The 22,765-nt window shown below is 48.4% G+C and overlaps 1 protein-coding gene and 1 long non-coding RNA gene across 3 annotated transcripts; both read left to right on the top strand.

The window, feature by feature from the left end:
• Positions 1 to 7,599: 7,599 nt before the first annotated feature.
• On the top strand, positions 7,600 to 12,441 carry LOC132023866 (uncharacterized). The gene is made up of 4 exons (XR_009406075.1): positions 7,600 to 7,699; positions 9,278 to 9,447; positions 10,125 to 10,233; positions 11,296 to 12,441. It is a non-coding gene; the product is annotated as an uncharacterized LOC132023866 (long non-coding RNA).
• A 7,344-nt stretch (positions 12,442 to 19,785) lies between these two features.
• Positions 19,786 to 20,753, top strand: MIF (macrophage migration inhibitory factor). Of its 2 annotated transcripts, none has more exons than XM_059409988.1 (3): positions 19,786 to 19,965; positions 20,285 to 20,457; positions 20,561 to 20,753. In XM_059409988.1, exons 1-3 carry the CDS (start codon positions 19,801 to 19,803, stop codon positions 20,625 to 20,627), a joined length of 405 nt encoding a protein of 134 aa, XP_059265971.1. In that variant the 5' UTR covers positions 19,786 to 19,800; the 3' UTR covers positions 20,628 to 20,753. The 2 variants fall into 2 exon arrangements, with proteins under 2 accessions (XP_059265971.1, XP_059265972.1); XM_059409989.1 differs by having other exon boundaries at positions 19,881 to 20,114.
• Positions 20,754 to 22,765: the final 2,012 nt, after the last annotated feature.

Raw genomic sequence — 22,765 nt, 5'->3', positions numbered from 1 at the left:
TTGTAATAGAGCTTGAAGTCCGGAATTGTGATGCCACCAACGTTGGCTTCCAAGAAGCCTTTTCTTCTATGGACCCAGTCCTTCAGAACTGTTAAAAGTACAGGCATATCTGGAGAGCTTTCCCAAACACTGTGGTTGTTTTACTGGTAACCAAATGCCTATTCTTCTTCTAGCTTTGAGAAAGACAGAATTGTCTGTATAAATGTTCTCATCCACGCAGGTGAAAATTTTACATTTGTGACAGTGTATTTCTCTTTTGTTATGATCAATAGTCATTTTTCCGGTAACAAAATGGTCTAATATACTCTTACTCATTCTTCCCTCATCAGGGAAAAGGTGAATGCAAAATGACTGGACTGATAAATGTTAAGAGCTGTTCCAGACTCTTAGGTGATTTAAAGCAGTGGTGACTTTCCATAAATTCTTTTGTCTTTTATGATAATCAGCAAAAGGAGATGGTGCAGAAAGTCCTAGCCCATGCCAAATCAGAGGTGCACGTCCCCAAGTAGAGGTTCGTGGCAAGGCATGGTGATCAGAAACTTGCCATTTTAAGTTCCGATGAGAGGAGCAAGGTCTCCCAGTGCAGTTGTTGACTGCCATGCCTTTAGGGGACCAGTCCCATACAACTCCGTAGAATCATTAATGAGGACACTGCGGTGAGAAGCTCAACAATCCTCCCATTAGGGACGAATTCCCTTATCGGACCATATTTGTGTCAATTTGCATTTGCCGATATTCATTGGCGTGGAATCCTTTAGTAGAAAATAAATGTAACTGAACTTTTAATTAGACTATTTTTTTAAAAGATTTTATTTATTTATTTATTTGACAGAGCGAGAGATCACAGGTAGGCAGAGAGGCAGGCAGAGAGAGAGAGTCGGGGTTGGGGGGGAGCAGGCTCCCTGCTGAGCAGAAAGCCTGATGTGGGGCTTGATCCCAGGACCCCGAGATCACGACCTGAGCTGAGGCAGAGGCCTTAACCTATTGAGCCACCCAGGCGCCCCTAATTAGACTATTATTAATAGGAGAGGCAACCAACCATCTCTGATCATCAGGGATAACACAACTGGAATGACTACCAATACAATTGGTCTATTTTGATATACTAAGGTAAGATTAATGTTTGTGCCCTCCTCTTGGGGCAAAAATGGCAATCTAGGATCCAATATTCCTGGTACCCATATTGATGCATTCAAATAAATTGGTATTATATCTTCTCCCCACTCTACTGGGCAGAGAAGGGGAGGATTAGGTATACATGCCCAATAAGTAAAGTTATCTATTTGAGCATATTATATCCAGGAAAACTTACAGTTACTGTGATGAGTGTCATCATAGTTATGGTCATGCTGTTAGGGGTGAATGGTTGCTGTTCATTTTCCAGAACTACTTCTGCTTTCTTGGTCAGTTTCTTTATCTGACCCCATGTTGGAATCCTTACTCGGTCCATCCCAAGTATTTTTTTTTTAAAGATTTATTTATTTATTTATTTGACAGAGAGAGAGAGATCACAAGTAGGCAGAGAGGCAGACAGAGAGAGAGGAAGGGAAGCAGGCTCCCTGCTGAGCAGAGAGCCCGATGTGGGACTCGATCCCAGGACCCTGAGATCATGACCTGAGCCGAAGGCAGCAGCTTAACCCACTGAGACCCCCAGGCGCCCCCATCCCAAGTATTGATTTGACTGCTCTGTAATGTGAGTCTCTCTTCAAGATGATCAGTGGGACTGGTTTTTATCTTTAATTTTTTCCTCTTCTTGCTTATGACGAACCTTTATGGAATGAGAGGGCACCCATATAGGTTCGATGGCTTCTTTGGGTAATACATATATGTATCCTTAACCCCAGGTAAATTACCTGGGAACCATTGATCAGAAGTAACATTTTCCCACCAGACCAGGGGATATACATTGTCTTGTTTTTGTTTACCAAAATGTCTTTCTACTGCTGCAGTGTTTTTATCACCACAATTCAAAAAATTTAAGAGTAAATAAAAGTTGGCTAGTATTTGAGAGGGACCTTGTATGCCCTTTTGTTTGTAGTGTAAGGGCCTACCTAGCCAGAGCGAGCCATTTTGTTGTTTATGCAGTAAACTTAGATTGAACCTGCCCCTTCCCCCCAAGAGAAAAGCGCTTAGAAACAGAACTGGTGAAATATGACTGACCAGCCCCTGATAACGGAGCCCACATACAAGGACGTGTCCGGCCAGGTGGAAATGTCCAATCAGTGAAAGTGCACGTTTTACCTCCCTACCCACCAAGGATGAGCCAGGCCAGGTGGAAATGTTGAATCAAGGGAAAACGCAGGTATTACCCATCAAGGAGTGTGAGCCCCGCCTATCAGGTGCCAGACAAAGGCGCCAATTCCAGCCAAGGTCATAGGCTGAATTAAATGACTATCATGGGGTAAATTGTAATTCAATTGGCCACCTGTGTGTGGCCAGGCTCAATCACATAGCCTTTGCTCTATAAAATTAGTCTCTGAGACTGGGAGGGGTCGCCTCTTTGCAAGAGACAGCCCTGGCCGGTCAGTTTGATTCTCGATGCTTGGTGCAAAATAAAGCCCTGCTTAACTTTTGCTTTGTATCGGTCTCGTCCTTTTCTCTATGGACCCTTTCAGTAGAGCTGTCATTTTAAGATTTGGTTAGCCCTGGGCACCTGGGTGGCTCAGTGGGTTGAGCCACTGCCTTCAGCTCAGGTCATGATCTCAGGGTCCTGGGATCGAGTCCCGCACTGGGCTCTCTGCTCAGCAGGGAGCCTGCTTCCTCCTCTCTCTGCCTACTTGTGATCTCTCTCCATCAAATAGATAAATAAAATCTTAAAAAAAAAAAAAGATTTGGTTAGCCCACTCTACAATTCCTTGTCCTTGAGGATTATATGGGATGCCGGTGGAATGTTTAATATTCCATAAATTAAAGGACTGTAGCTTACTTGAAATATAAGCAGGTGCATTATCATTTTTATAGCTTTGGGAATTCCCAAGACCATGAAGGTGGAATGGAGATGCTTAGTAACATGCGCAGCAGTTCCTCCTGTTTGGACTGTAGTCCATATAAAGCAAGAATGTGTATCTACAGTGACATGAATGAAAGATTGTTTCCCAAATGAAGGATGTGAGTGATATCCATCTGCCGCATCTCATTCGCAGTTATGCCTCGTGGGTTGAGGCCCGCTGGCTGTGCAGGCAGACTGATGGTAGCACAAAAAGGGCAGGAATGGACAACAGAATTTGTTTGTTCCTTAGTGATAGGGAATTTGTGTCCAAGTCCTTTTTGGTTTCTATGCATGAGAGTGAAAATCGGATGCTTCCTGAAAAGCTGAGAAAACGAGAGAATCAGGTATTTCATTACCTTTAGTCAAGGGCCCAGGATGGCCAGTGTGACTTCAGCTGTGCGTAGCATAGAAAGGGGAAGAACGCTGATGAATGAAAGACTGTTAATGATGAAATAATGAGTGGAGGGAGACATTTGATGTAAAATAGTAGTTTCAATACATTGTAAAACGTACACTGTATATAAAGAATCAGATAACAAGTTAAATGCAGAAGAAACATCTTGAAACAATGTAATAAAAACCACCACTAATTCTGATTTCTGTGCTGAGACACCAGTAGTAGGTATGACTTTTGAGGTAGGACCATAAAAACAAGCTCTGCCTTTTACAGAGCCATCGGAAAAGTAGGTAGGGGTGTCTGTGATTGGATTTTTAGAGGTAATTTTAGGAAGCATGAAAGCAGTGCACTTTAGAAAGGAAATAATAAGTAAAGATAGGTAATGACATGTGTTTCCAGTAAAGCCACTAAGGGCAATTTGCCAATGTAAATTATTCTGGAATGCTGTTTCAATTTGTATTTTATGTAAAGGCATAACAGTTACTTTTGGATCATATCCCTGTATTTGACAAGTTCTTTTTCTTCCCAATTGAATAATGCTACCAATATGGTCTATGTATGTAGTGAGTCTTTTAACCATATTATTTGGAAGAAAAATCCATTCTATGATTAATTCTCCCTGCACAATTAGGTCCAGTGGGTGTAAGCGGGGTATGAAGAATAAGATCACCTAAGGGTGGGCGCCTGGGTGGCTCAGTGGGTTAAGCCGCTGCCTTCAGCTCAGGTCATAGTCCCAGGGTCCTGGGATCGGGTCCCATATCTGGCTCTCTGCTCAGCAGGGAGCCTGCTTCCCTCTCTCTCTCTCTGCCTGCCTCTCTGTCTACTTGTGATCTCTGTCTGTCAAATAAATAAAATCTTTGGAAAAAAAAAAAAAGATCACCTAAGGGTATTTTAGGTTGAACTCTATCCATCTGCATTAACTGAATCTCATTTTCAACAAATCGTAATTCCTTTAAGGCCTCTCTTGAAAGGGTTCTAGGGCTGTTTAAATTAGGATCTTCCTTCGAAGAGGCAAATAAATAGGTGCTGTAAAGCATAAGTGGGAATTCCAATTTTAGGTCTTAATTATTTGATATCATAATCTTACCTCTATGAATCTGAACTTTTTGCGGTTTAATAGAGGTCCTGTCCATAATGAACCCCAAATATGAGAAAGGTGTGGTAGTTAGTATTTTTTCTGGAGCTATAATTAGTTTGTACTTTTCAAATTGCAACAGAAGCATATTAAATCCGTCCTGTAATTGTATATTATCTGAGGCTGCACATAATATATCATCCATATAATGGGTAAGATAAATTTGTGGAAATTGATCTCTAACTGGCTGGATAACTTTTGCCACATGTTCTTGACAGATAGTAGTGCTATTTAACATTCCTTGTGGTAAAACTTTCCATTGATATCGTTTGGCTGGTTCTTTTAAATTTACACTGGAAATAGTGAAAGCAAAATGGGGACAATCCCTTAACAAGTGGTATAGTATATGGGGTGCCTGGGTGGCTCAGTGGGTTAAAGCCTCTGCCTTCTGCTCGGGTCATGATCCCAGGGTGTTGGGATCGAGCCCCACATCGGGCTCTCTGCTCAGCAGGGAGCCTGCTTCTCCCTCTCTCTGTCTGCCTGCCTCTCTGCCTACTTGTGATCTCTGTTTGTCAGATAAGTAAAATCTTAAAAAAAAAAACAAGTGGTATAGTATAAAAGCAATCCGTAAATCTATGATAATTACTATCCATTCATGGAACTAAATTAAGTGAAGGCATTCTGGGTTGCAGACACCCCATAGGTTGGATAATAGAATTTATCACACATAGGTCTGTTGTAAGTCTCCACTTTCCTGATTTTTTTCATAGTAACAAGGACAGGCAAATTCCAAGGTCTGTGAGATTCTTCTGATATGTCCTTTTTTTAGCTGCTCCTCAACTAGGACTTGTAAAGCAAGTAGTTTTTGTGTTAAGGTCCAAAAAAATTAGTGGGAATTTTAGTGTGAAGCTCGGCAGGCATTAAGAGACAACCTCTGGAGGGGCGCCTGGGTGGCTCAGTGGGTTAAGCCGCTGCCTTCATCTCAGGTCATGATCTCAGAGTCCTGGGATCGAGCCCCGCATCGGGCTCTCTGCTCATCGGGGAGCCTGCTTCCTCCTCTCCCTCTGCCTGCCTCTCTGCCTGCTTGTGATCTCTCTCTGTCAAATAAGTAAATAAAATATTTTTTAAAAAGAGAGAGAGAGAGACAATCTCTGGGAATAGGGATATATAATCCCACACTACCAGGCATAGCGTGTAATTAATTTAAAATGGTACATCTGTCGGAAAGCTGAGTGCTATGGGAGAATTGGCCCCCTTGTTTTTCGGGGCTGAGGGCTTGCTGAGAAAGGAGTTTCTCTGATGGGGGATCCATCCCCCTTGTGGAATTTGGAATGACACTGCTTTGCCCCATGTTTTACATGCCCCATGTTTACATTTAGGACAGAGACCTGGTGGCTTATGTCTTGCATTTTGTGGAGGGCATTTTCCTTTTCACCTACATTGAGCCTTAGTATGCCCTGTCTGCCCACAGTTGAAACATTTTCCTTTAAATTTTTCTGTGGTCAGAGCAGCCATTGCTTGAGCTAGCAAATTGGCTTTATAGGTCTCTGTCCCCACTCTTTGGCATAGCTTAATACAGTCCTTTAATGTTCCCTTGCCTTTAAAGGGTGCTATCAATTTTTTTACAATCAGCACTGGCATTTTCATATGCCAACATCTGAAGAACAGTATCAGCAGCCTCGAGGTTATTTACCTGTCTTTTAATAGCTTCTTGTCATCTCACAATAAAATCACTATAGGGTTCTTCAGGACCCTGTACCACCTTCTGAAAAGAAAAGCTATTCTCGGGGCACCTGGGTGGCTCAGTGGTTAAGCCGCTGCCTTCGGCTCAGGTCATGATCTCAGGGTCCTGGGATCGAGTCCCGCATCGGGCTCTCTGCTCGGCAGGGAGCCTGCTTCCCTTCCCCTCTCTCTGCCTGCCTCTCAGCCTACTTGTGATCTCTCTGTCAAATAAATAAATAAAATCTTTAAAAAAAAAAAAAAGAAAAGAAAAGCTATTCTCTCCCAGGCTCTCAAACAACGCTGGAGCTGCTCAAATAGCTCCATCACTCACTTGTACTTCATCTTGCACCCGGGCCCATGACCTAACGCCCATGAGCTGCTCCAGGGAAATAGGAACATTATTAGCTGTGTTGTGGGCAGCTGCTGTTTCTGCATAATCTTGCCACCACGTTTTATTTTTTATTTATTTATTTTTAAGATTTTTATTTATTTATTTGACAGAGAGATCACAAGTAGGCTGAGAGGCAGGCAGAGAGAGGGGAAGGGAAGCAGGCTCCCTGCCAAGCAGAGAGCCAGATGCGGGACTCGAGCCCAGGACCCTGGGACATGACCTGAGCCAAAGGCAGAAGCTTAACCCACTGAGCCACCCAGGCACCCCGTCACCATGTTTTAAACTGCAAAAACTCACTTGATGATAAGACTTTTTTTGCTAGTAATACCAACCAACTGGAGTAAGTCGATTGCCTTCTGCGATGCCTTGAATGATCCCCATTGTATATGGGGAATTAACTCCATAGTTCTGTACCACCTGCTTTAATTCCTTCAATAATTTGAAGGGAAATGGCTCAGGCCTGGCCTCAGAGATATTGTTAGGGTTGTTGGGACGATACCCTTGAGCGACATGTTCCCTAACAGGAACCAGGACATCAAAGTGTAAAGGCATCTAGGTCTCCTGCTGGTTTTGCTTTCATGAGGCCTTTTTAAATTGCTGACAACATGAATTTTTCATTCTTATCATTAAGTGGTGCTTTCTCATAGGACTGCAGTACCAATTGTGATGGTGTGGGCACAATGGCAATTATTCCCTCCTTTTATTCTATTATTGGAGAAGGAGGAAGAGGAAATTCCTCCTTTAAGTATTCCTTCACAGAGACTTTAGTTTTTTCTCTGGGGTGGCATGTTTAGGTTCCTCGTTTTTAGTTTTCTCCTGAACACTCCTTATCGCTCGTCGAATCAGGGGTTTGTAAAGGTTCCAGAACAGAGCGAATAAGGGTCCAAGTAGACCATATAGTAATTGGAATCGGTTTTCCTTTAGCATGCAAAAATTTAACTCATGACCATGTCGGTAGGTCTAAAGTCCCTAATGTAGGGAACCAGGAGCAAAGTTCTTTAATTACCTTTAAAAGCTCCAGAAGTTCACCCTCGCTGACTTTTGCTCCTCCTGCCTTTAGGAGCCTTCTCAGCCAACATACACAAGAGTGACGATCTGTGCTCTCTAGGTTACCCACACCCTGAGGTAAGTACCCACAACTCACCAGCGGGGAAAAGGCACGGCTGTGCAGAAGTCACATTGGGGCTTCTTCTGTTTTGTTTTTTGTCCCTATTGGGACGCCACGTGCCACTTTCCGATCTGTGCACGGGAGAAGAATGAGGCACAAACAAGTCAGCTGTGAGAGGGAGGGGTCAGGGGCCGACAGCTGGGAGGACTGTCACCTCAAACTACCCCTCAGTCCTGTATTATCAGATACAGGATGGCAACAAAGGAGAACAGAAGGTTATACAACAGCCATAGGTCTAGTAGGTAAACGAGGAGGAATGTGAGTCCTACATTGGTCACAGGACTTAGAGGTAAACAAGGAAAGCAAGGAGAGTCAGGTGTGTGGGGTCCAGCAGCGGGAGTTTGCAGTTGAGGCAGCACGCTTAAAGGGAGTACCTTAACGGGAGGCTTTCTCCGAGGCAGGGGGGGAACAGTGAAAAAGGGAAGCTCTCGAGTGAGCCGAGCGGCCCGGGTGTCCCCAGCTGCTCGGCTTCAAGGACATGTATCATCCCCTCCACCCGAGGCCAGTTGCTAGTAGGATTTTCTCAAGATCATCTTGAAGAGTGCCTGCGTGACCAGTACAACTCCTCATTAGTTCAAGTTGTATTTCAAGCAATGTATTATTCTGAGGGACAGTTACACAGATATTGTTAGGTCCCCCAATAATGGGTCTGCGATTAAAGGAGTGAGACTGATACAAAGCAAAGGTCAAACAAAGCTTTATTTCACGCCAAGCATCAAGAATCAAACTGACCAGCCAGTTTTTTTTTTCTTTTCTTTTTTTTTTTTTTTTTTTTAAGATTTTATTTATTTATTTGACAGACAGAGATCACAAGCAGGCAGAGAGGCAGGCAGAGAGAGAGAGAGAAGAGGAAGCAGGCTGTCCACGGAGCAGACAGCCTGATGTGGGGCTCAATCCCAGGACACCGGGATCATGACCTGAGCCGAAAGCAGAGGCCTTAACCCACTGAGCCACCCAGGCGCCCCCAGAGCCGCTCCTCTTACTGTAGAGAGGGTGACTTCGCTCTGCTTCACAGACTAGCTTTTAAGGGCAAAGGCTGTGCAGTTGGGCCTGGCCACACACAGGTGGCCAATGAAATTGTAACACACAGAGAAAGCTACACACTCATGTTAGGTCATACATAAGTGACCAATTGAACTACAATTTACCGTAGTAGATATTTGAATTAGCCTATTACCTTGGTCAGAATTGGTGCCCAAAAGGCTCCCAGAGGGTGGGGCCCAAACTCTTGGTAACTAGGGAGACAGCATGCAACCCCCCAATGATCGGATGTCTCCACCTGGCCTGACCCACCCTTGTATTTGGGCTTTGTTACCTGGGACTGGTTTCTGGGACTTGTTTTTAATTAAGTCCCCTGGGGTAAGGGGAGCAGGGACAGTTTAAGGGTTAAACAACAAGGTTATTGTTTAACCTGGATGGAAGTGCTCTAGCTAAAGTAGGTCCTTACAATAAGTCTTCTGCAAATATTTTCTCCCAGTCTGTCATTGTTCTTTTGTTTTTGTTTTCATTTTGTTTTATTTTCATTCTTTTGACAGTGTCTTTCACAGAGCAGAAGTTTTAGTTTTAAGGCCGTCCACCTTCTTTCTTCCGTGGATCACCCCTTTGTTGTGGTTATCTAAAAAGGCATCACCCAACCCATGGTCTGCTGCCTAGATATTCTCCTAGTGTTCACCATTTTCTATTGGGTTGTCTTCTTATTTTTGAGGTGAGGACTTTCTTCATACGTTTTAGATGTCAGTACTTTGTCAGATATTTGTGATGCCAATATTTTCTTGAAGTCTCTAACATGCCTGTTTTATGTTCTTAGTAGTATCTTTTTTAAAGATTTTATTTATTTATTTGACAGAGAGAGAGAGATCACAGGTAGGGAGAGGGGTAGGCAGAGAGAGAGGAGGGGAAGCAGGCTCCCTGCTTAGCAGAGAGCCTGATGCGGGCTCCATCCCAGAACCCTGAGATCATGTCTGTAGACCCAGGCACCCTTAGTAATGTCTTTTTAAGAGCAGATAAGTCCAATTTATCAATTTTATCTTGTATGATGAATGCTTCTTGTGTCCTAAGACATCTCTGTCTCTCTCAACATTGCAAAGATTTTCTTCTAAATATTTGATCATTTTGGGGCTCTTGGTGGCTCAGTGGGTTAAAGCCTCTGTCTTTGGCTCAGGTCATGGCCTCAGGGTCCTGGGATCCAGTCCCGTATTGGGCTCTCTCCTCAGCAGGGAGCCTGCTTCCTCCTCTCACTATCTGCCTACCTCTCTGCCTACTTGTGATCTGTCAAATAAACAAACAAATAAAAATATTTCAAATAAATAAATAATTGATCATTTTAACTTTTACATGTATGTTGATGATTGATTTTGAGTTGATTTTTGTGTATGGTTTGAGGTAATTTTGTGATGGTGATCTCAGCCACCTGCCCAGCCCTGGAGATCCTGAAGGGACAGGTCAGATTTGGGTGACCAACACCTGCTGCATGGAGGGCTTGGGGACACCAGTAAGTCTTTCTCTTCTCAAATGACTTTTCAAGTCTTGTGGCTTGAAATCTCCTGGTTTGGGTTAAGGCTGTCCCATCTAAGTATGAATTGCCCAGTGAGGCTCCACCGGGCAGGGAGCAGAGAGAAGGCTGCATAGAATGGGAGGGGGGGTGGATTACCATGGAGGAATTGTGGGAGGGTGCCCATCTCAGAGCCTTGTTTCCTCTAGTCAAGGAGAGGCTGGGCCTAGGCCCCTGAGGAAACATGGATGACACTGAGAGAGGAGAAACTCTTTGCCCCACTGGCTCCCTTTTGGGTCCCTTGCTGGAATGACATCCTGATTTTGAGTTGATTAGGAAGAAGTATAGGACAATGCAGGCCCTTTGCTGGCATGGAAACAAGGAACAATCTGGGCAAGGTTGTAGCAAGGACGCCTCTGGCCTGAAATCTCCTCTGTGTCCCCAGGGATCTCCTAGGTGACCCACAGGCCTGGGCCTTTCTCCCTGAGAGCCCACACTACCACCTCCCTGACTGCAGAGACACGGAGGTCTGCCTGGTGTGTGAATCCCTGCCTGGGGCCCCCAGACCACTCCTAATGGAAGGATCCCACCATCCAGCCCCTTCAAATCCTTGTCTGTCAGTCCCCACAGCCCCCTGAAATGGTCTCCCTCATGGCCAAAGGCCCCGCAGCTCTGACTCATGTGCCCAGAACCCAGATACAGTGTGGCTTCTCCCCCCCTGCAGAGTACCAGGAGGGCTCCCTCTCCCGGCCCACACCCTTCCCTTCCTTGCTCGCTAGTTACCTGGATTCTGTGCATCAGCTTGCCAGGGAGAGGTTGGGCAGAGAACCTGGCTACCAGGTCTCATGCACTGCTTGTAAGGGTCAGGAAGGCATGGCTCCAAAGGGCTGCAGCTGTCAGGGGGCCTGGGTGGCTCAGTGGGTTCTGCTTTCAGCTCAGGTCATGATCCCAGGGACCTCGGATTGGGTTCCCTGCTGGGTGGGAAGCCTGCTTCTCCCTCTCCCACTCCCCCTGCTTGTGTTCTCTCTCTTGTTGTGTCTCTATCAAATAAAATCTTAAAAGAAGAAGAACAAGAAGGGGAACAAGAAGGAAGAGGAGGAAGAGGAGGAGGAGGAGAAGAAAGTCAGTCTCACAGCCACAGCATCAACAGCACTGTCCGGAGCCAACATCTGTGGAGGCTTTTCTGCCCTATTGAGACTGTTCTCAGTGCTTCGCAAGAACTGGCTCCTCTATCCCCAGCAAAGGCCCCAAGAAATAAGTCCTTTTTGGTAAAGACTGTGTATGTATGTATTTGAGAGCAAAAGAGAGCACAAGCAGGGAGAGGGAGCATCGAGGGAGAAATGAGGAAGAAGTGAGGGGGAGGGAGAAGCAGACTCCCCGCTGAGCAGGGAGCCCAATGTGGGGGATCTATCCCAGGACCCTGGGACCTAAGCTGAAGGCAGATGCTTAACTCACTGAACTGCCCAGGCGCCCTAGAAATATCTCCAGAGGCTGGTTGGGAGGGAGCCCACAGTGTGGCCCTTCCCCACAGAGCCTGCAGGAGGTCAGTCGCAGGCCACGGTTCGGTGGCTCCATTCTGTAGGCAGCAGGAAATGGAAGATGAGGGAGAACCAGACACCCAAAGAAGGACAAGGTCGCTGAGGGGAAGCCCAGGTCCCACAACCAAGGCTCTGGCATTGGAGCAAAACTCTAGGAACACACACACACACACACCCCACACAGCTCTCTTTGGAGGCCGACCATGAAAATGTGTCTGAGGCCTAGGGTGATGAGGCCTAGAGAGGGGTGGGTTTCCAGCTGGAGGGGTCTGGAAGGCATCCCCGGGGAAGGCTGCTGCTGAATGGAGATAGGAAAGTCCAGGACCAAGTGGAGGGAAGGCCATCCTGGAGAGGACATTGGTATGCCCCAATTTTATAATTTTATTATTACTATTTTATAAGTAGCCTCCAAGCCCAACGTGGGGCTTAAATTCATATAAGATTAAGAGTTGCACGCTCTAACACTGAACCAGTCAGGTGCCACTTGATTTTTAGTTTTAATGATATTAAATCCTCATTTTGGGGCACTTGGGTGGCTCAGTGGGTTAAAGCCTCTGCCTTTGGCTCAGGTCATGATCCCAGAGTCCTGGGATAGAGCCCCACGTCGGGCTCTCTCCTCCTCGGGGAGCCTGCTTCCTCCCTCTCTCTCTGCCTGCCTGCCTACTTGTGACCTCTGTCTGTCAAATAAATAAATAAAATCTTAAAAAAAAATCTCTATGTTTTATCCTTACTTATCCTGAGTGTTCTGCCCCAATAACGGGTCTGTGATTAAAGGAGCGAGGCTGATATAAAGCGAAGGTCAAGCAAAGCTTTATTTCGTGCCAAGCATCAACTCAACGTTTGGGTACACACCTCCTGCAAGAGAGGGCGACCCTTCTCTGTTTCACAGACTAGCTTTTAAGGGCAAAGGCCATGCGGTTGGGCCTGGCCACGCACAGGTAGCCAATGAGATTGTAACACACACAGGAAACTCCACAGTGATGCTAGGTGACCAACTGAGTTACAATTTACCCTAGTAGACATTTGACCCAGCCTATCACCTTGGTTGGGATTGGCACCCAAAAGGCTCCCAAAGGGCGGGGCCCATACTCCTTGGTAACCAGGGAGACAGTATGCATCCCTCCCACTGATCAGATGTTCTCCACCCAGCCTGATCCACCCTTGTATCTGGGCTTTGTTACCTGGAGCTGGACTTGTTTTTAAGTGAATCCCCTGGGGGAAGGGGAGCAGGGACAGTTTAATGAAAGCCTCTTGCTAAATAGGTCCTTACAAGGGGTAGGGGTCCTCAGGCTAGGATTGCCCTTTGACTTAGCAAAGTGTTAAGGTGGAGGCAGTTGAGTCCCTAGAGGAATGTCACTCTGCCTTTTTGAAGGGCTTGTCAGTGGGCAAGGAAATTTAATAATTTTTCTTCTGCCTCTGTTTCCCACATCACCTTCATTGGGAGGTTTCTTCCCTCTCACTTCTGTGCCCAGCAGCCCTTACCTACTGAATGGTTCTAGGTAGTTTTCCTTTTTTTTAAAAAAATTTAATTTAACAGTGGGTTAAGCTTCTACCTTTGGCTTGGGTCCTGATCTCATGGTCCTGGGATTGAGCCCGCATCAGGCTCTCCACTCAGTGGAGAGCCTCCCCTCTCTGCCTGCCTCTCTGCCTACTTGTGATCGTTCTCACTGTCAAATAAATAAAATCTTTTAAAAAAAAGATTTTTATTTATTCATTTGAGACAGAGAGAGAGAGAGATAGACAGAGCACAGGCAGGGGGAGAGGCAGAGGGAAAGGAGAAGCAGACTCCCCACCGAGCTGGAAGCCCAATACGGGGCTTGATTCCAGGACCCGGAGATCATGACTTGAGCCTAAGGCAGATCTCAAGCTTCTGAGTCACCTAGGTGCCCCTCTAGGTAGTTTTCTTGTAAGCTTCTTCGCTGCAAGCATTTTGCCTCATAACTAATTGGCTATGAGACAGTTTTGCCATAAAAGATTAAAAGAAGAGTAACTGGTTTCAATAACATGATTCTTTGGTTTCATCAACTGGTGGAGAGTTTGATTCCAATTCTCCATTGACACAATGTTCTCATTTGTATATTACATAAATCTTAGCCTCATAATGGTCTACACAGTGCAATGGAGTATTGAACCAACATTTGCCAAAGAACTATGGAATGGCTATCAATGGACATGTGACAATATGCCAAAACCAAATAACAGTGTAGAAGCTTTCACAATGTAAAACAAAACTGACTCAAACTAAAGTAAGATTTAAAAAAATAAACTAAAATAGGGGTGCCTGGGTGGTTCAGTTGGTTAAGCAGCTGCCTTCGGCTCAGGTCATGATCCAGGGTTCTGGGATTGAGCTACATATTGGGCTCCCTGCTCAGCAGAGAGCCTGCTTCTCCCTCTCCCTCAGCTGCTGCCTGCTGCTCTGCCTACTAGTGCTCTCTCTGTGTCTGTCAAATAAATAAATAAAATCTTTTCAAATAATAACAGTAAAATAAAATAAAAATAGAACCACCCTATGGGGGCGCCTGGGTGGCTCAGTGGGTTGAGCCGCTGCCTTCGGCTCAGGTCATGATCTCAGGGTCCTGGGATCGAGTCCCGCATCGGGCTCTCTGCTCAGCAGGGAGCCTGCTTCCCTTCCTCTCTCTCTGCCTGCCTCTCTGCCTACTTGTGATCTCTCTCTCTCTCTCTCTCTGTCAAATAAATAAATAAATAAATAGATCTTTAAAAAAAAAAAAAAAAAAAGAACCACCCTATGATCCAGTGACCAAACTACTGGGTTTTTACCCAAAAAATACAAATATACTAATTCAGAGGGATGCATGCACCCCTATGTTTATAGCAGCATTACCTACAATAGCCAAACTGTGGAAGCAGCCCAAGTGTCCAATGACCAACAAATGGATAAAGATGATGTGGTATGTGTGTGTGTGATGGAATGTTACTTGGCCATGAAAAAGAATGAAATCTTTAAAAAAAAAAAAGAAAGATAATGAAATCTTGCCATTTGCAAGGAGGTAGCTGGAACCAGAGGGTATTTCCAGAGAGAAATAAGTCTGTCAGACAAATACCATATGATTTTACTCATATGTGGAATTTAAGAAACAAAACAAATGAATAAATGCGGAAAAAAGAGAGAGAGAGAAACCAAGAGACAGACTGCTAACTATAGAGAGCAAACTCCTGGTAACCGGAAGGGGAGGTGGGTGGGGGGATGGGTTCACCAGGTGGTGGGGATTAAGGAGCACACTTGTGATGAGCATTGGGTGTTATAAGGAAGTGGCTGAATCCCTCTATCATATACCTGAAGCTAATAAACACTTTATGTTAACTACACTGGAATTAAAATGAAAATGAAAATTTAGAAAGAAGCTTTCACAATGTAATTCAACGCTCAGTTACAATCATGTATCCTAAGGGTGCCAGGGTTAGTTGAGTGTCTGACTCTTGGTTTTGGCTCAGGTTGTGATCTCAGGTAGTGAGATCGAGCCCTGCCTTGAGCTCCATGCCCAGTGCAGAGTCTGCTTGAGATTCTCTCTTTCTCCCTCTTGTCTAACCTCCTGACCCACTGTCTCTCTCTTCTGTCTGTCTCTCTCAAATAAATAAATCTGAAAAAAAAAATGCATCCTAGTGTTTGGAAACAGATATCTCTCTTAATGAAGAAAACTGAGCAAAATAATAATAATAATAAAATAAAAGTGATACAAGATGAAAAAAAGACCCCCAAAACGCGTAATACTATTTTTTTTAAAGATTTTTTATTTATTTATTTGACAGACAGAGATCACAAGTAGGCACAGAAGCAGGCAGAGAGAGAGGAGGAAGCAGGCTCCCGCTGAGCAGAGAGCCTGATGTGGGGCTCGATCCCAGGACCCTGAGATCATGACCTGAGCTGAAGGCAGAGGCTTTAACCCACTGAGCCACCCAGGTGCCCCCGCGTAATACTATTTTGCAAACAAATGCATGGGTACAATCTACAAAACAAAATCAGTTATTTGCACAAAATCTCCACCTGTTTTAAATGTTCTCAAATATTTTGTATTTCTCAGCAAAGTCTCAGTAATTTTCTTTTCCAGTTTCATTGGGTCCTTTTTACTGAATGCCCCTCTTTTCATTCTTTTCTTTTTTTAAAAGATTTTTATTTAACGGGGCGCCTGGGTGGCTCAGTGGGTTAAAGCCTCTGCCTTCGGCTCAAGTCATGATCCTGGTGTCCTTGGATCGAGCCCCGTCATCAGGCTCTCTGCTCAGCGGGGAGCCTGCTTCCTCCTCTCTCTGCCTGCCTCTCTGCCTACTTGTGATCTCTATCAAATAAATAAATAAAATCTTTAAAAAAAAAAGATTTTATTTAACAGAGAGAGACACAGTGAGAGAGGGAACACAGGCAGGGGAAGTGGGAGAGGGAGAAACAGGTTTCCCACTGAACAGGGAGCTGGATGCTGGGCTTGAACCCAGGACCCTGGGATCATGACCTGAGCTGAAGGCAGAGGCTTAACGACTGAACCACCAGGTGCCCTTCTTGTATTTTTCTTGATTTTTATCTTTTATGGCAAAACTGCCTTATGGCCAGTCAGTTCGGTGGTAAAAACGTTTGCCACGAAAGTGCTTGCACCAAGGAGGAGTCTTGCACTGAGAATGCCTGCTGTGCCACTGGACATGGCCACTCAGGTCGTCCTTGGCAGCAGCAGGCAGGATCTGCAGTGGGGCTGTGAATGACATGAACCCAATAAGCAGGACTTTGAGCAGAGAGGGGCTTCTATTTCTATTGTAATTGAAAGGCAGCCGAAAGGCCTAGGCAGAGAGCTGTCAGGGCCTCACTGGGCTCCCACTCCTTGCTTCTATGCCTGGGGTTTTTCCAGCTTAGGGTCGCCTGACATGGACTGCACCTCTAGGGGTCATGTCCAAGTTCCAGGGTGGAGGCAGGAGGAAGGAGGCAGGGCTATGCTTCTGTCAGCAAAGCAGCTGCTTCCCCATAAACCCCATATATTGCATGAGCTTTGCGTGGCTATATTTTGTTCCAGGGGCAGCGAATGTTCTTACCAGACAGAACTGGGAGTCCATCAGTGAGGATGAATATGGAGAGGATCCCAAGCAGGTCAGCAGTCGTGCCTGCTAACACCTCCCAGAGCATGCGTCCTGCTGTTCAGCACACCATTATCAAGCCCCAGAACAAATGACCACAATGTTAGCAGCTTAAACAACAGAGATTTACTATCTCACAGTTTGAGTCAGAAGTCCAGTAGAATGGGTCTTCTGCTTACAGTCTTGTATGGCTGAAGTCAACTAGCAAAGAGACCACTTCCAAGTTCATTCAGGTTGTTAGCAGAGTTCAGTTCCTTGTGGTTGTATGACTGAGGCTCCCGGCGCCCTTATCTTCAGAGCCAGTAAAGGTACATTGAGTCCTTCTCTTGCTTTGAGTCAGACTTACCCTTCTGTCGCATCTCACCGAGTCTATCTGGAGAAAATTCTCTGCTTTAAAGGCTCATGTGATTACATTGGGCCCACCCAGATAATCCATGATCATCCTCTGTCTTAAGGTCTATAACTCTAATTACATCTGTGCAGTGCCTTTTGCCACGTAACATAACATATTCACAGATTCCAGGGGGTGAGAGCGTGGACATCTCTGGAGGCCCTCTGCCTACCACTGAGGTAATGTTTCCAGAGGCGGGCATACAGCAACAGCCAAAAAGAGACCATCCCCTCTCTCGTGGAGCTTACCATCTAGCAAGGAAACATGGCCTCATAAATAGAAATGTGGTGATGGCCTCAAAGGATGGGAGAGGTGCTGGGCACGTTATAGGACCACGTTACAGCGTGAAGCTCTGGGGGTTTCCCAAGGGACTTAGGTAGATGAGGGAAAGTAAATGCAAATTGCATTTCACGACACATGTGAGAGCCAAGAGCCAGGAACATGGTACTGAAGGGCAGCGCACAGACTCAGGGAACAAGGAAGGATGCTGCTAGTTGTGGGGGGCAGGGGGAGCCGCTTCCCCAGGGCATCATGACAAGACTACCTCTAGTATCGGTGGGGACCCTCACCAGTATTTAGGCCACTCAGTCCTCACAACCTTCTTCTGGAAGGTGCGCACTACTATCATCCTCAAATTACAGGTAGGGAAACTGAGTTTCAGACAGGTTAGTGCTAAGTGTCCAAGCTAGTAAGGGATGGGATAGGGAATGAGATCACCTCCCCAGATGCCCTTCTAGAAAGATGGGACTGACTGCTCCTGGGAAGGGTCAGAGTAAATGGTAAGAGCTCAGAGGCTGTCCTGATCATGGAAGACAGCCCTCAGCTACAGAAACATCCTGAAAATTGCAGTGGCTCACCTACAGGGGCATCACCCGTGTTTGCGGGTGCAGATCCCTCTCAGCACACTGCGACCATCTCAGAGAACCTGGTGCTGGCTCTTGAGTCTTCTGCCTGGAGTCGCTCATGTCACTTCTGTTCATCTCTCACTGGGCCAGACAAGTCATATGGCCAGATTTGACGCCGGGGCAGAGAGATAGGCTCCTCCCGGAGAAGAGCAGTGGCCCCTGGTTTTACCACAGTCTACGCTAGGATAAAGGTGAAGCCAGCTAACTTAAACTAAGGTGAGGGTGGGGAGGTGGGGGGGGGGCAGAGAAGGGAGGATAAGGGTGACAGTGGAGGGAAGCATGCTTCACTGGCAGGCCAACAGGTGAGGGAGGAAAAGTGATGCACTTGGATTTGGACACAGGGAACAGGAAGTGCCCAACTTGCTACTGAACTGAGGGGCGCCCAGCTGGAGACATGGCATGGAATGCATCAGTCCATCAGCAGTTAAGGGAGCCTGGGGTGCAAGATGCAGGAGGAGGTAAGTAGCCTGGGGCCCAGTGGGAGGAGCAAACTCTTGCAGGCTATTGCACAACCAGGCCATGGGACCTACTTGATTGGATGCTGGCTGGTCCCAAAGGCACGAGTGTCCTTGCTGTATCACATGGCTATTGTCAAGGCCAGTGTGTGCTCTGCCACCTTAGCCTGCCAGATGCCAAGGAGAGCTCTGAGGACTTGGCCAAATGCAACATGCCCCTTCCAGCACCTGTGAGAGGTCTGCTCCCCAGCATAGCACCCTTATCTGCAGGGCTCCCCGGAGTGGGGAGTGAGTGGCCACTTAGCCACAAGCCCTTCCACCCAGTGATGGCAAGACCTGCAGGCATGGTCAGGGCCTCAATCCAGCCACTGCTCTGTCCTCTTCCTGCCAGGTCATGGCTATCTTCACTCACCCATTGGTACATTCAGCCAGTATTTAGTCTGTGTCTTTTGTATGCTTGGCACCCACTAGATGCGCCCTGAGCTTACCATTAGTGGAAGAGACAGAAAGAAATCTCTTATGACTCCTAGCAAGGGCATCCCCACAGGACCTAACTAGGGTGGGGCTTCCCTGAGGAGCTTAGGTTGGCAGAAGTGGAGAAGTTGCTCAGGGGAGCAGAGACTTGGGGTGGGCTCTGAGACAGCGCTGCTGACCACCTGAGCCTCCCCTCTTATCCCCCACCCTGCCCTTGGGGTCTCCCGGCAGCCTCACTCACCTTAAAGAACAAGCGTGCAGGGAAGGCACCTGGATGGTGACTCTGACTCTGGTTCTACTATGGCTGCCCTGCCCCACTTCCGCCTGCAGCAAGGACTACCTCTCCCGGACACACACGCCCACCCCACCCCACCCCCCAACCCAGGCCCATAGCCATGGCGGACATGTGGCCCTGGAGACTCGGGGCGCACAAAGCTCCCGTGCTTGTGGTGGAATGGGCTGGGGCTTCATCTATGTCACCAGCTGTGAACTCCTGGGGGGGGGGCCGGGGCCATGTGCTCTGTAAACCACCGTAGCCCCAACTCCTGGCACACACATCCGTGACTAAATGAAAGGACTAACAAAGAAACGAAAGGCAGATTTCTGGCCACCACGGGGAGAACGGCTTCCACAAGGTGCGTGGGCCCGGGGCGCCAGAGCCCGAAGTCGCGCCCAAGTCCGCCCGTGATGACGTCACCAGTCGAAGAGGGCTGCGGCGGCGCAGGCCTGCGGTGATGTCACCAGTCGGGAGAGCAGCGCGGCAGCACGGAGGCGGGGCTTCCGCCGGCGCTAGCGTCACAGGAGGCGGGGCCGCGACCGCCCTAAGGGCGCGGGGTGGGGGGGGCATCGTGCGGCGGTCACGTAGCTCAGGTTCCCGGGCTGCAGCGGGAGGCGCGTCGGTTAGTTCCCGTGCTCCGGTCCCCGCCGTTTTTCCGCCAGCATGCCGATGTTCGTAGTAAACACCAACGTCCCCCGCGCCTCCGTGCCGGACGGACTCCTTTCCGAGCTCACTCAGCAGCTGGCGCAGGCAACCGGCAAGCCGGCCCAGGTTTGCCGGGAGGGAACAGGGACAGGGGGTGCTCGCTGGACGAGGTGGTCCCTGGCCTGGGGATGGGGAGGTGGGGGCGGGGGAAGCGATTCCGGGTTGAGGCGAGGCTCTGGACGCGGATGGGGTGGGGGAGTAGGGTTGCCGCCTGATCGCTCCCTGTCTCCCCACAGTACATCGCGGTGCACGTGGTCCCAGACCAGCTCATGGCCTTCGGCGGCTCCAGTGAGCCGTGCGCTCTCTGCAGTTTGCACAGCATCGGCAAGATCGGAGGCCCGCAGAACCGCTCCTACAGCAAGCTGCTGTGCTGCCTGCTGGCTGACCGCCTGCGAGTCAGCCCGGATAGGTGCGTGGGGCGGCTGGGGGCACGACGGTGGGGGGAGGGGGAGGCGCGCGCTTGGTGCGGGGTGGGGGCGCAGCCCGTTGAGCCTGGCCTCCACGCCCCGCAGGATCTACATCAACTACTACGACATGAACGCGGCCAACGTGGGCTGGAACGGCTCCACCTTCGCCTGAGCGCCACGCCTGCCCAACCCCCCCGCACCAGGCCCTGCCACCCGCAATGTTGTGTCCACTTCGTCCCCCACCCCCACAGCGACCCCCACTTCCAAGTCCGGACAAATAAATGGTTTGGAGGCTGCATCTGCCTCTCGGGCTTCCTTGGTTTTTGGACAAGTGAGTGCAGGGCTGGGACAGTGACCTGGGAACGGGCTGGGACGGTTGCTCCCCTGGGAATCTACTCTTAAGGTCTTTTCTCCTAGCTCTAACCCCCTTTGCCCCATCAGCAACCCCCTTTGCCCCATCAGCGGCTCCAGCCTTTTTGGCATCCTGCCTCGGGCCACAGACTCAGGAATCAGAATCAAATCGGAGCTTGGGGCTCTGCCCTCCCAGGGCAGGTTCCTGACTCCGCCCTTGGCGGGAACCCAGACTTAAATCTGTTCGCGCCCACAGGGGCAGGGCCACCACCAGGGCTCTGACTGCCAGAAGAGTGGGAGGGAGAGGTGGGGATCAACAGCTGATAGGCCTGAGGGGGGGGGTTTAAGAGCCAGCCACGTCTGGACCTTTTCTCCTAGCCCCACCTTCCCGGGTACCCCGGGAGAGAAGGCCCTCTCCCGGTGGCACAGGGTCAAACCTTGCTAGGCTGGTGCCCTAGTTTCTTGACCTAGAAAGTCCCGTTCTGGAACTTTGGGACAGTTTTCCGGTGGGGGTGGGGAGGTGCCCAGGAGGCAGAATCCTTGGTTATCTTGCCCTCTCTGCCCCCAAATTTGTGCCTGGGTTCTGCTGTCCTCTGGCACACAGTTCCCAGAGACAACACCCGGTCTGTAGTTGTGGTGCCTTTCACGTTTTACGGAACCATGGCTCTGGAAAGCCTTCAGGTGTTAGTCAATCCTGCTAGATATTGAAGGTCTTGGCCCTGGGGGACACTGTCCACAACAAAATCAGTATCGAGGCCCAAAGTGACTGGATTCTTAACTGGTTCAAAGCCCCTTCAGCCAAGGCCAGGGGCTCCCTTGTGGGGGTGAGGATAGGACAGTAGGCAACTCTGCCCCCACGCTTGGGGCTTCAGCTGCCATGCTGCTTCCCAGAGCCGGTGCCTTCGGACTAGAATGCCTTGGTAGCCCACAGTGTGTGATGCCTCGTGTTCTGTGGCTGCAACTCCTTCCAGGTGAGACGCAGCCACTAGCACTAGGAGTTCATGTACCCGGAGTTGGCCCTAGGACCATCTCAGCCCTTCTGTACTGCCTGGCCTGTGGGAACAGTCAAGTTCATTTCCCTTGCTTGTACAGGGAGAGGGCTCCTCTGGCCACATGAGCCCCATCCCTGGGGGCTCCAGAGACGTGGGGGCCTCACTTCTGGACTCCTGCTGACTAAGCCTTTGGGACCCCTTGCTCTTTCTTGCTTAGCCTCTATGTAAACCAGCTTAATCTTCGATGGAAGAGATGGTTTTTTAAAAAATGGAATTTAAGTGAATTTACTTTTGAAAGCTGAGGGGCTTTGAGGGAAAGGGTTGCTGCCAGGCCAAGCCTTTGGAAGCTGTCACTGCCTTTCTGACATTGGCAGTGAGGAACAGGCCTGCCTTTGAGCCACAGGCAGTGACAAGGGCTGCCTTGTGTGTGTGTACAGAAGCCTGGGGCCTGTAGTTGCCGTGGGCTCCTTCCTTGAGATGGCTCCCAGTGGTCTATCCCCCGCAGCACCCACTATCCCTTGTGGCGTCACCATGAACATCACTGTGCCCATCCCAGGCTTCAAGCAGAGGATGAGTCATTTTCTCTGATTATGGCAAAATAATCAGACCTCAGAACAACCCAGGCCCCAGAGCTATGGAGCCGGGTAGCTGGCACTTTACGCATGAATCCACTCCCCCGCCTGCCCTCTCCCTCTCCCATCACGGAAGTTTTGAGAGTTTGCCCATCCTCACTTAACTAGCTTACTAGTCAAGATGCCTAAGGACTGCTCTGCTTCGCAGTCTAGGTCCTGCAGCCCCGTGTCAACTTCAGCCCCAGACAGCAAGGATTTACTCCCAGAAGAACAGTAGTAGTGATATTTGGGGTCACGTTTTAAAAGAGGAAGGAAAGCGGTGCCTGGGTGGCTCAGTGGTTAAAGCCTCTGCCTTCGGCTCAGGTCATGATCCCAGGGTCCTGGGATCGAGCTCC

Source organism: Mustela nigripes, chromosome 8 (assembly GCF_022355385.1).
Source record: "Mustela nigripes isolate SB6536 chromosome 8, MUSNIG.SB6536, whole genome shotgun sequence".
NCBI classification, from domain to species: Eukaryota; Metazoa; Chordata; class Mammalia; order Carnivora; family Mustelidae; genus Mustela; species Mustela nigripes.
The sequence above is the reverse complement of the archived record's forward strand: the minus strand, read 5'-3'. Positions and strand labels throughout refer to the sequence as shown.

What these genes read in the sequence shown, in the direction of transcription:
- MIF (XM_059409988.1), top strand. Translation starts at nt 19,801, where the DNA reads ATGTCACCAGTCGGGAGAGCAGCGCGGCAGCACGGAGGCGGGGCTTCC. An exon ending in CTGCAGCGGGAGGCGCGTCG is followed by an intron (nt 19,966 to 20,284) that starts GTTAGTTCCCGT and finishes GTCTCCCCACAG; the next exon opens with TACATCGCGGTGCACGTGGT. An exon ending in CTGCGAGTCAGCCCGGATAG is followed by an intron (nt 20,458 to 20,560) that starts GTGCGTGGGGCG and finishes CACGCCCCGCAG; the next exon opens with GATCTACATCAACTACTACG.